General features: G+C 39.0%; 2 protein-coding genes across 2 annotated transcripts; both read left to right on the forward strand.

Annotated features, from left to right (window-relative positions):
• The first annotated feature begins 1,121 nt into the window (after window positions 1-1,121).
• On the forward strand, window positions 1,122-2,118 carry LOC112394009 (olfactory receptor 8S1). The gene has a single exon (XM_024736443.1). The coding sequence runs from the start codon at window positions 1,201-1,203 to the stop codon at window positions 2,116-2,118; it is 918 nt and encodes a 305-aa protein (XP_024592211.1). The 5' UTR covers window positions 1,122-1,200.
• Window positions 2,119-8,537: 6,419 nt separating this feature from the next.
• Window positions 8,538-12,255, forward strand: LOC112394010 (olfactory receptor 8S1-like). The gene is given in 3 exon segments (XM_024736444.1): window positions 8,538-8,556; window positions 11,136-11,663; window positions 11,666-12,255. Coding segments are annotated over 3 exon segments (1,137 nt in total).
• Window positions 12,256-13,499: the final 1,244 nt, after the last annotated feature.

Consider the following 13,499-nt stretch of genomic DNA (forward strand, 5'->3'; position numbering starts at 1 on the left):
AAGGAAGAGGTCTATATCCAACAGGAATTTTCAAACTCCATCTTAACTCTGAATTCTCACACCGACATTCAAATTTAGTCATCTTCTGGATCGCTGGATTTGAAAAAGTTTTTGTTTAATTCTGTGCTAGATATCGCTCAACTAGGTGAGAAATACAGGTAATGTGAACTTGATTTCTAAGATAGCTCTAATTCTGGGTGTCGTTTGGCTATACATGGGAGAGAAATCATATTGGGTGGCAGTCTTGCAGTGTGAGCACAAAAGATAGAGCAGGTCAGGGTCGAGATGGTGGAGTCAGTAGTGTTGAAGCGTTATCCTGAATCTTTGGATGTAATTTGGATTGTCAGTTTAGAGTAGAGAAAAAGAAGGCCAAACTTTAGAAAGTTAGTGGGTAGTCTGTACTTACAACTGGCATGAAGGCACAGACAGGAGCTGAATCTGAATAGGTTACCCGAGCTGGGCATGGAGATTATGAGCAGAGTGTGTTCTCATATGGGTCAGCAGTTCCTTGTGATCAATTATATAACATCTAGGATATCTCTGTTCTACTTTCTCTCTAATTAATTCCCTTTCTCCTCACTCTGCAAATCTCCAGCCACTACCCCTCTTCACTTTCCATTAATGACCCTATTTAAATATTTAGCGAAAAAATAAAAGCCATTAGATGAGAACTGCTTCCTTCCTAACATCAAATCTATGGACTTCATGCATGTTTGATGAAGTAAACCCTCTCCTGCCTTTGGCCATGCTCTGCTTCTGCTCTGAGACCCAACTGCTCTCAGAGACACCATTTCTGCAATTTTCTCTTAAATTTCCTCCTGCAATTTCTCCCTCTCTACTAGTTTATTATCAACAGTTTATAAATATCCTCCAGTCACTTTAATAATAAAACAACAAAAAATAAACTCTAAGGCATCAAAGAAAGGACAGTAAAGGTGGAGAGGGAGTTGATCTAGTGTTGGGACCCCACAGAAAAGATTATTACAGGTTTTGGTAAATCTAGAGACTTAGGGAAGTTTATCATTTCAGAACGTACATTTTTAAAAACATCTTTATTGGAGTATAATTGCTGAACGTACATTTTTGAGTAGGCATGAAACTTCATGAATGGAGCAGGTTAAAACACTTGGGTATTTGTTAGGCATCAGAAGAGACTTCACCTGATTTTTTTCTTGCATTCCAAAGAAAGTACTGAAGGCAATGAGAAACCACAGTGTTGTCTCTGAGTCCATCCTCCTTGGGCTGCCTGCTGACCCCCAAATCCAGGCTCTGCTCTTCGTGCTGTTCTTTGTTATTTATATCCTGACCCTTACGGGGAACCTGCTGCTGCTGCTGGTGATAAGGGTGGATTCCCAGCTCCACAACCCCATGTACTTTTTCCTGGGACAATTGTCCTTCCTGGATCTCTGCCACTCTTCTGTCACTGTGCCCAAGCTGCTGGAGAACCTCCTGTCTGAGAAGAAAACCATCTCAGTCGAGGGCCGCATGGCTCAGGTCTTCTTTGTGTTTGCCACTGGAGGCACTGAATCCTGCCTACTTGCTGTCATGGCCTGTGACCGCTATGTTGCCATCAGTTCTGCTCTGCTGTATGGCCAGATGATGAACAGAAAGCTGTGTATGGGGCTGGTGTGGGGCTCATGGGGCTTGGCTTTTACGGATGCTCTCATCAATATCCTTGTAGCTCTCAATTTAGACTTCTGTGAGGCTCAAGATATTCACCACTTCAGCTGTGAGCTGCCCTCTCTCTACGCTTCGTCTTGTTCCGACGTGTCTGCAAGTTTTACTGCCTTGCTCTGCTCCAGCCTCCTGCATTTCTTTGGAAATTTCCTCTTGATATTTTTCTCCTATGTTTGCATTTTTTTCACCATCCTGAGCATCAGCTCAACTGAAGGCAGAAGCAAGGCCTTCTCCACCTGTTCCTCCCACCTCACTGCAGTGAGCTTCTTTTATGGCTCAGGTTTACTCCGCTATCTCATGCCAAATTCAGGATCCACTGAAGAGTTCATCTGCTCCTTGCAGGACAGTGTGATCACCCCCACGCTGAATCCCCTCATCTGCAGCCTGAAGAACAAGGAGGTGAAGGCAGCTGTGAGAAAAATGTTGAGAAAATGTTCCTAGTGTTTCAAATCATAGATTAAAAAATCAGAATGATGAGGAAATTGGGTAGAATTGCAATAAATAGTGCCTGCATATTAAGGAGAATTCTCTGATATAAGGATCTGCGCGATGCCGTACCTCTTTTCTTGAAAATACTTAAGAAAAGTTGAAGTTATTTTCTGGAATGATACCAGTTCAGTCCTAATCAGAGGAAGGTGGATAGATAAACATTTTGTCTAGCAATTTTTCTTGCAAAAATATTTAATTTATTACAGACAGTATGGTAGACATTGTTATTGTCTGCTTAGGCTATCTTTACCATTCTTCCAGTAACTAAACTCCGTGTGTTCAATGTGGTCCCAGAGAGACTGTTAATCACAGTGTCCCCAAATCCTCCCCCCTCCCCTTCTCATTATTCACTCATTCTTCCTGGCACAGTGGCTGATACAAGAGTGAGCACATGGTCAATGCTGGACCATTCACTCTCTTAGGATATTTGAAGTTGTTTATTTGACCTACACGTGTCAATAGAGACTACAAATAAAACATTTGTGTATCATGCTTCAAACCATTTACATAGTGACCCACCATCTCCAGCTGTGAGGGGGCCCCATAACAAGAGAAGATTCCCTGGCTTGTACACACTGCTGGACAAATAGCTCTGCCACAGAGCTCTAGTGGTGCTGCAGAAAAGGCAGAAGGTGAGCAAATCAACAACAGAGCAAGTACTGTACAGGACCTTTGATAAACACCAGAAAGAAACCAAAGGGCTTTTCAACAAAGGCCCTTTAGATCGTGAAACACAATTAGAGCACTAGTGAGAAGGAGACTTAGGTGAGGTGTATGGATTAAAATGATCATGGTCAAAAGTTAATTATTATTTCTTTCTGAACTTACCTTTTAGTTTTTACTTACTTACCAACTGTCAGCTGTCCTCCTCCCCTTCACTTTGCACTCCGCAGGAGCAGAGAATATAAACTCAAAGAGAGCGACGACATTTTCTGGCATCTTCACTACTTTTTCAAGAATATTAAAATAGTTTCAAACATGCCTGTTGCACAATGAATGTATTTTGAATGTATGAATCATGAGCAAGACACAGAGAATATATGTAGGATGAGTTCTCACCAGAGGGCCAAAGCAGTTTGAAATAGTTCTGTGAGTAGAATAGCCTATTATGTGAGTGCCAGTCTTTTCCTTCCTGGTGAGCCTAGTTCTGGTCCATGGATTCACAAAGAGTGTGGCCATGGCTGGGCAAGGTGGTGGTTATGCAAAGGTTCAACAACATTTTCATTCACCAAGGCCGATCTGCTGTTGCCACTGGTGAAAATTATTTTGCTAAAGGTCACACACAAATTTTGTTAGATGTATTATCAGATACCTTCCACTGTTTGTTTCTATTGTGAATTAACAATCCAATTACATTTACTCCTTGGTTATTTCTAGGAATGCTGTGGTATTTTGTATACAGATCTTGTATCTTGTTGAACTTGTACCTTGTCGAGCTATCTTCCTAGTTCTAATGGCTTGTTTATATATACACTGTTGGATTTTTAAAATTACATTTTAATTATTTTATCTTACATAAAGGAAAACAATTTTTTTCTTTTTCTATGCAGTTTTTGTATATCTCATTTTTATGCATAATTAGTGCAGTGGCCAGGGCCTCTACTACAAGCATCTTCCTATTGGGATCAGTAAGAAAGCTTCTAATATTTCAGCATTAAGGATGATTGTTCTGTTTTTGATCAATGCCTTTAACTTATTATAAGAGTTCTCTTCTAACAATATTTTCCTAAGAATTGGTGTGAAATTTTATCAAGTGCTTTTACTATTTCTATTGAGGATCCGGACTTTTTCTCTTTTGTTTACTAATGTGTAGTGTCCCTCACATAATAAGCATGCAATAAATACATGTCGAATAAAAATAAATTTATTGAAATAATCATATGGCTTTTATTGTTTACATTTTTAATAATAAATTATATAAACAGGTATTCTGGTGTTGAAGAATTGTTACATTCCTGAAATCACCCTTCTTAGGTAGAGTGGTAAAAACTGAATTAACTTTTGCCAATATTCAACTTAGGAATTTCCTGTTGATGTTCATAAGTGAGATAGTATAATTTTTTTCTTGCTTTCATCTGACATATTCTTTTTTTTTAACATCTTTATTGGAGTATAATCGCTTTACAATGGTGTGTCAGTTTCTGCTTTATAACAAAGTGAATCAGTTATGCATATACATATTCCCATATCTCTTCCCTCTTGCGTCTCCCTCCCTCCCACCCTCCCTCTCCCACCCCTCTAGGTGGTCACAAAGCACGGAGCTGATCTCCTTGTGCTATGTGGCTGCTTCCCACTAGCTATCGATTTTATGTTTGGTAGTGTATATATGTCCATGCCACTCTCTCACTTTGGCCCAGCTTACCCTTCCCCCTCCCCGTATCCTCAAGTCCATTCTCTGGTGGGTCTGCGTCTTTATTCCCGTCTTGGCATATTCTTTTTAACAGCTTTATTGAGATGTTTCACACATCACAAAGTTCATCTATTCAAAGTGTACAATTCAGTGGTTTCTAGCATATTCACGGAGTTGTGCAACCATTACTATGGTAACCCAATTTCAAAACATTTTCATCACTCTCAAAGAAACCCCATGCCCATGGCAGTCACTCTCCATTCCTAACCCCTAACCCTGGCCCTAGGCAATCACTAATCTACTTTTTGCGTATATAGATTTGCATATTCTGGACATCTGATCTTGGCATCAATAGTATGTTTTCTTTCATCTTTGTATTTTCTTAAAATATTTGCATAAAAAAGGACTTATCACTTCCTTGAAGGTTTTATAAAACTCGCCTTTAAAATTTTAGGCATTTCTTGTCCTGTTGTGGAGGAAAAATTTTGATTACCAATTTATTTCCTTTAATAATCAGTGGTGTATTTGGGTTTTTTATTAATTCATGAATCAATGTTAGTGATTTGTAATTTTTGTCTATTATTCACTTAATGTTTTTAATTTCATTAGTATTTTGTGGCTTACTATAATAATTTTAAAATGTTTTTTCAGCATTCATTTAATTTAAAAATAAATAATTTCAAACATACAACAAAGTTGAAAGAATTCTATGATGGGGCTTCCCTGGTGGCGCAGTGGTTGAGAGTCCGCCTGCCGATGCAGGGGCACGGGTTCGTGCCCCGGTCCGGGAAGATCCCATATGCCACGGAGTGGCTGGGCCTGTGAGCCATGGCCGCTGAGCCTGCGCATCCGGAGCCTGTGCTCTGCAACGGGAGAGGCCACAACAGTGAGAGGCCCGCGTATCGAAAAAAAAAAAAAAAAAAGAATTCTATGATGAACATCCGTATAATCACATCTAAATGTTACTATTAACATTTTAGTATACATACATGCCTCATCACCTACCTATACATCTATCCATTCATCAATCCACCTTTTTTTAAAAATTGGGGTATAGTTGTTTTACAATGTTGTGTTAGTTTCTACTGTACAGCAAAGTGGAGATCCCTGTGTTATACAGCAGGTTCTCATTAGTTATTTATTTTATACATATTAGTGTATATATGTCAATCCCCATCTCCTAATTCTTCCCACTCCCCCTTTCCCCCTTTGGTGTCCATACGTTTGTTCTCTACATCTCTGTCTCTATTTCTGCCTTGCAAACCAGTTCATCTGTACCATTTTTCTAGATTCCACATACATGCATTAATGTACGATATTTGTTTTTCTCTTTCTGACTTACTTCACTCTTATGACATATTCTAGGTCCATCCACATCTCTACAAATAACCCAATTTTGGTCCTTTTTATGGCTGAGTAATATTCCATTGTATATATGTACCACATCTTCTTTATCCATTCATCTGTCTGTGGACATTTAGGTTGCTTCCATGACCTGCTATTATAAATAGTGATGCAATGAGTATTGGGGTGCATGTGAACTTTTGAATTATGGTTTTCTCTGGGTATATGCCCAGTGGTAGGATTGCTGGGTCATATGGTAATTCCATTTTTAGGTTTTTGAGGAACCTCCATACTGTTCTCCATAGTGGCTGTATCAATTTACATTCCCACCAACAGTACAACAGAGTTTCCTTTTCTCCACACCCTCTCCAGCATTTGTTGTTTGTAGATTTTCTGATGATGCCCATTCTGACTGATGTGAGGTGATACCTCATTGTAGTTTTGATTTGCATTTCTCTAATACTTAGTGATGTTGAGCAGTTTTTCATGTGCCTCTTGGCCATCTGAATGTCTTCTTTGAAGAAATGTCTGTTTAGGTCTTCTGCCCATTTTTTGATTGGGTTATTTGTTTTTTTGATATTGAGCTGCATGAGCTGTTTATATATATTAGAGATTAATCCTTGGTCAGTTGATTCATTTGCAAATATTTTTTCCTATTCTGTGGGTTGACTTCTCATCTTGTTTATGGTTTCCTTTGCTGTGCAAAAGCTTTTAAGTTTAATTAGGTCCCATTTGCTTATTCTTGTTTTTATTTTCATTACTCTAGGAGGTGGGTCAAAAAAGATCTTGCTGTGATTTATGTCAAAGAGTGTTCTTCCTATGTTTTCCTCCTGAGAGTTTTATAATGTCCGGTCTTATATTTGGGTCTTTAATCAATTTTGAGTTCATTTTTGTGTATGGTGTTAGAGAGTGTTCTAATTTCATTCTTTTACATGTAGCTGTCCAGTTTCCCGGCACCATTTATTGAAGAGGCTGTCTTTTCTCCATTGTATATCTTTGCCTCCTTTGTCATAGATTAGTTGACCATTGGTGCGTGGGTTTATGTCTGGGCTTTCTATCCTGTTCCATTGATCTGTATTTCTGTTTTTGTGCCATTACCATATTGTCTTGATTACTGTAGCTTTGTAGTATAGTCTGAAGTCAGGGAGCCTGATTCTTCCAGCTCCGTTTTTTTTTCTCATGATTGCTTTGGCTATTCGGGGTCTTTTGTGTCTCCATACAAATTTTAAGATTTTTTGTTTTAGTTATGTGAAAAATGCCATTGGTAATTTGATAAGGATTGCAATGAATCTGTAGATTGCTTTGGGTAATATAGTCATTTTTACAATATTGATTCTTCCAATCCAAGAACATGGTATATCACCCCATCTGTTTGTGTCACCTTTGATTTCTTTCATCAGTGTTTTATAGTTTTCTGAGTACAGGTCTTTTATAATCCACCTTTTAAAAATGCATTTCAAAAAAAGACAGACATCAGTACACTTTACCCTAAATACTTCAGCCTTCATATCATCAACTAGAGTTCAAGATTTGACTACACCTTCTGTTTTTCTTTTGAGGTAATTCTACATGCTGAAATAGTAAGAGTGTCATTCAGTAAATTTTGATAAATTCAAACTTTTGTGTAACCCAAATCCCTATTCAAATATAGAGCATTACCAACACCCAAGCAATCTACCTCCTGTCCCTTTCCAATCAATTCTTTTCCCCACTTCTCCACTTGTTAACCACTGTTCTGCTTTTTCCACTATACATTAGTTTTGCCTGTTGCAAAACACTATATAAAGAGAATCATATAGTATGCATGATTTTGTGTCAAGATTCTTTCATTCAGCATGTTTTTGAGATTCATCCATGTTGTTCATGTGTCAGTAATTTATTGTCTTTTAATTTTTTAAATTTATTTTTATATAGGGTCTTTAAATTTTTTTATTTATTTAATTTATTTATTTTTGACTGCATTGGGTCTTCATTGCTGCCTGTGGGCTTTCTCTAGTTGCGGTGAGTGGGGGCTACCCTTCGTCGTGGTGGGTGTGCGGGCTTCTTATTGCTGTGGCTTCTCTTGTTACAGAGCACGGGCTCTAGGAGTGTGGGCTTCTGTAGATGTGGCACTTGAGCTCAGTAGTTGTGGCTCGCGGGCTCTAGAGCGCATGCTCAGTAGTTGTGGCACAGAGGCTCAGTTGTTCCGCCCTGTGTGAGATCTTCCCAGACCAGGGCTTGAACCCGTGTCCCCTGCACCAGCAGGTGGACTCCCAACCACTGTACCACGAGGCAAGCCCTATTGTCTTTTTATTGTTGAGTAATACACCATTGTATGAATGAATCACCATTTGCCTATCCATTCTGTTGGGTTGTTTCCAGTTTGGGACTATTAGGAATAAAGCTACTATAAACATTATTGTAAAAGCCCTTTGTACATAATTATTTTTATTTCTCCTGGGGATATCTAGCGTTGGAATTATTGGGTCACAGTAGGCATAAGTTTTATAAGAAATTGTCAGATTTTTTCCAAAAGGGTTATATCATTTGATAGTTCTACTAACACTGTTTGTGAGTTCTGGTTGTTCCACATCTCACCAATATTTGGTGTAGTCACCCTTTCTAATTTTAGCCCTTTTTGTGGATTTCTTGTGAAATATCCATGTGATTTTAGTTGGCATTTCCCTGATGGCTAATGATGTTGAATACTATTTCAGGTATTTAGTAGGCATTCATGTATTTTATATGAACTGTTTGATCAAGACTTTTGCTCATTTTTAAATTATATTTTTTTATTAAGTAGTAGGAGTTTTTTTTTTTTTTTAAACATCTTTATTGGGGTATAATTGCTTTACAATGGTGTGTTAGTTTCTGCTTTATAACAAAGTGAATCAGCTATACATATACATATGTTCCCATATGTCTTCCCTCTTGCGTCTCCCTCCCTCCCACTCTCCCCATCCCACCCCTCCAGGCTGTCACAAAGCATTTTGTGCCAGTACCATACTGTCTGGATGGATGCCTTTTTATTTCTTTTTCTTGCCTAACTGCTCTGGCTAGGACTTCTAATACTGTATTGAGTAAGATTGGCAAGAGTGGGCATCCTTGTCTTGTTCTGATCTTAGAGGGATAGTTTTCAGTTTTTCACCACTGAGTGTGATGTTAGCTGTGGGTTTGTCATATATGGTCTTTATTATGTTGAGGTATGTTCCCTCAACACTTTGCTGAGAATTTTTATCATAAATGATGTTGAATTTTGTCAAATGCTTTTTCTGCATCCATTGAAATTATCATGTGGTTTTCATCCTTCATTCTGTTAATGTGGTGTATCAGATTAATTGATTTGTGTGTGTTGAGCCATCCATGCATCCCAGGCATAAATCCACTTGACCATGGTGAATAATCCTTTTAGTGTACTGTTGAATTCAATTTGCTAATATTTTGTTGAGGATATTTACGTCTATGTTCATCAGGGATCTTGGCCTATAATTTTCTTTTCTTGTGGTGCCTCTGTTTGGCTTTGGAATCAGGGTAACGGACTCATAAAATGAACTTGAAAGTGTTCCCTCTTCTATTATTTGGAAGTGTTTAAAAAGGATTGGTATTAATTCTTCTTTAAATATTTGGTAGCATTTGCCAGTGTGTGTTGGCTCTGAAATCATACAAAAACAAGCCTCATCCCTGGCTACCGTGAACCCTTACTTGAGTTCCCTTCCAAGTTGCTTTGCTCTGGGGTGATCTCAGGATGAGCCCTGGGAGCCCCCATGAACAATGCTGCTATACACAAGAGTGAAAGAGGAAGAATTTAAGAAAGTATCTCCTTTATCCTGATGCCAAATTGCTGTAAATAAATGTCCAGATATTGTCCACAGTTTATCACTTTACATTATTAGTATTGAATCCAACATGAATGTTAACTTTCAGTATGATTTTCTATTTCTTCCTTACAGTGGTATTCTCAATGTTGACTTCACAAGCTAAACAGTTTTATCACTTACTGGATCTGAAAGTGCTACAAACCAGTGTACCACTGAGAATTCAGGTAATTGGGTTTTATTCCTCACCTGGGCTTGGAAACTCAGCTATTTAGTCAATGACTGGACAAAAGGATAGGTTTCTGAGTCTTCAATGATGAATTAAATGAACTAGTGTTGAATTAGAACATCAAAGGCCAGGATGGGCCTCTAGATTGAGGCCAGAGTATTGAATAGTTATATTGAGACTCAGGTGAAGTCTAGAATATCAAGATAGTGTGGGAATATATACACACGTCTTAAAGTGTGAGGATAGAGTTTAGATGACCATGTGGGACCTTAAAACCTGCCAGAATGGCTAAGACATCACATGCGGTGACTACATATATTATTGGATATATTGGTTTTAGAGTGAGCCTGGTGTATCTACCCAGAGCATTGCTCTATTACTGGGAACAGCTTCTTATGACTCATTGTAATCATAGCATTGCCTACAAAATCCCACCTAAAATATCACTGGGCATGATAGTCTAGGCTACCAGTTTTTTAAAAATTTATTATAATTGTATTAATGTATTTTAAAATTAAATGATAACATGATGCCACTAAATAAAACGAGAGAAATTTAAAACAAGAAAACTCCAAAGCAGTCTAATTCCACATTCAGTCTCTAAATCCCTTCAGGTCATATTGTCCTCCTACCCCCTAGTGGTTTCTTATACTTCACCTTGGCCTCTATTCCCATGACTGAACACTTAATTTTATCATTATCATGCTTTTATAGTTTCTTGTGTGCATGCTCACAGACATACACATGCATAACCAATGAAGTCGTTTACACTTTATTGAAAACAAATGGAAGCAATCAAGTGTAAATTCTCTTAACTCCTTGCACTCTTGACCTTCCCTCCTTGACACAGAATAGACAAAGTGCCTCTGCTCCTACCTAAGTCCTTTCCATCTAGATTTAATGCTCTATTTCTCAAGTAATTCACTCCTAATTTTTTTCTCCATATTTCTCTAATATCAGCAAACTTTCCTTTTCAAATGTATCACTCTGAACCACATAAAAATACTCTAGCTCAAAATCAGATTATAATAAACAATAGTAATATAGTTGATTTAAAACATCAATGGTACGATGATGACCAGGAAGTGAGCTTTTAAATATCTGAATGTGGATTGTGAGACAGTAATGAAAAAACATTTATGCAGAGTAAGATCTAGGTGCTGGGGTAACTGAGAGGCATTAAAGGACTTTTGATGGATCTTCTTTGTTTTCCAGAGAGAACCCTCCTCTATATGGCAATGAAAAACTACAGTGCTTGTCAGTGAGTTCATTCCCCTTGGACTATCTATTGACCCCCATACTCAGGCTGTACTCTTCGTGCTGTTCCTTCTGATTTACCTCCTCACTCTGATGGGAAATTTCTTAATGCTGTTGATGATTAGGGCTGATTTTCACCTCCACATACCCATGTGCTTCTTTTTGAGATGACTCTCCTTTCTGGACCTTTGCCACTCATCTGTCACAGTCCCCAAGATGCTGGAAAATGTACTTTCTGAAAGTAAAACCATCTCTGTAGACAGCTGCCTGGCTCAGGCCTTCTTTGTGTTTACCACCAGGGGCACTGAGGCGTGTCTGCTGGCTGTGATGGCCTATGACCACTATGTAGCCATCAGCTCCCCTCTGCTCTGTGGCCAGGTGATGGACAACCAGCTCTGTATTGGGCTGGTGTGGGGCTCCTGGGGCCTGGCCTTTGTTGATGCTCTCATCAACATCCTTCTGGCTGTCAATTTAGACTACTGTGAGGACCAAACTCTTCCCCACTTCAGCTGCGAGCTGTCTTCCATCTTTCTTGCTTTGATACCTCCACCAGTTTCACACTCCTGCTCTGCTCTTCTGTCTTGCATCTCTTTGGAACCTTCATTATGATTGTTTCTTCCTATGACCACATTATCTCCACCATCCTGAGCATCAGCTCCACCTCAGGCAGAAGCAAGGCCTTCTCTACCTGCTCTTCTCACCTCACTGCAGTGATCCTGTTCTATGGCTCAGGTTTCCTCAGCTATTTCTTGCCAACCTCAGGCTCCACTCTGGAGATGTTCCTCTCCTTTCAGTACAGTGTGATCACTCCCATGCTGAATCCCCTCTTCTCTAGCCTTCAGAACAAAGAGGTGAAGGCAGCTATGGGAAGAATGTTTAGAAAATATTTTCATTCTCTCTTGGAGTGTACACAAAATGATAATGAAAGAGGAGCTGAACTATTGCGCCACCTGATCAAACAATGGACTTTAAGGAGAGTTTCTTGGTTGTCCATGCTGCCAGATGTTACAGGGAACATAGTGGCATTTATTTCCTTGGAAATACTTCTGAAAAGGACAGGAAACTCTTACCTTAGGATGATTCAGGTTCAGTCTTATTTGGAAAAGGAGAAATGAATCAGATAACCCTCTTTTTCAAGGGATCATTTTGTTAAAATGTTGATTTATTATTCACATTATGTGGACATCTGTTGCTATTGTTGCTTATTACTTCTTCATGCTTCTTCATATAATTACACTTCAAGTCCACAGGAAGACGGATTTTCTCAAATTTACACGTCCATAAAGTGAGGTGATCCTATAACCCTCGATAGACTAACCATTCTCCCCTTTCTCCCGACAGTGCATTGAGGCAAGGTGTGAAACGAAGACCCAAGTGAGGTTATTTAGAATCCTTCTCTAGGAAATTCAGATATTGAGCAGGAAGAAACAACAACAACGGCAACAAAAAAACCATCATTCAGAATAAAGTCAATCTGAGCATAGTGCCTAAAGAGACCATGAAACCCTGTTCCCCTGGCAATTGTCCTTAATGAGGTCGTATTTTTAATAGATATGGTAATAACAGCTAATTTGTTACATTTCTTAACTCATGTCACAAAGTGCGCTAAGTTCCTGGGATAGACAGGATGGCCTCCTGAAGATGATCTCCTAATCCCTGGAACTTGTGAATATGTTATGTGACAAAAGGGGCTGGGCAGATGAATAAGGTTATAGACCTTAAAAGGGGTCGAGTAGTATAGATTATCCAGGTGGGCTCGATCTAATCACATGAATCCTTAAAAGCAGGGAAACTTCTCCAGCTGTAGGCAGTTATGATGAGGCAGAAAGGGAAGGTCAGAGATAATATAAGCATGAGAAAGACTCAACCCACCATTGCTGGTGTGGGTCCATGAGCCAGAGGTTGTGGGTGGCCTCTAGAAGCTGAAAACAACCCCCAGCCAAGAGCCAGCAAAGAAATAGGAACTTTAGTCCATGGAATTCATGGAACTGAATTCTGCCAACAACCTGAATGGTGTCTCTCCTAGATCCTCCAGGTAAGACCTACTGACTTGACTTTGGCCTTATGTGACCCAGGGCAAAAAATCAGTTGCGTGCACCCATATTTCTGACCTAAAGAACTATCAGAAAATGTATTTGTGTCATTTGAAGCCACTAAGTTTGTGGTAATTTGTTATGGCAGCAACAGAAAACGAATATAGTACATTTTATTATCCTACATAGTTATCTCAACAGATACATGGGATAGGTTTATTGTTAGCTTTCCTTTACTGATGAGGAAATGAGACTCAGGATGTTTGTATGCTGTCCAGCGATTCATAGCAAGGAAATGGTGGAGCTGGAATTTTAACCCATGCCGT

This window comes from Neophocaena asiaeorientalis, unplaced genomic scaffold (genome assembly GCF_003031525.2).
Source record: "Neophocaena asiaeorientalis asiaeorientalis breed wild unplaced genomic scaffold, Neophocaena_asiaeorientalis_V1.1 scaffold134, whole genome shotgun sequence".
Taxonomy (NCBI): Eukaryota; Metazoa; Chordata; class Mammalia; order Artiodactyla; family Phocoenidae; genus Neophocaena; species Neophocaena asiaeorientalis.

Bases quoted from the DNA above. Each gene is read 5' to 3' on its own strand.
- LOC112394009 (XM_024736443.1), top strand. From the start codon at position 1,201: ATGAGAAACCACAGTGTTGTCTCTGAGTCCATCCTCCTTGGGCTGCCT.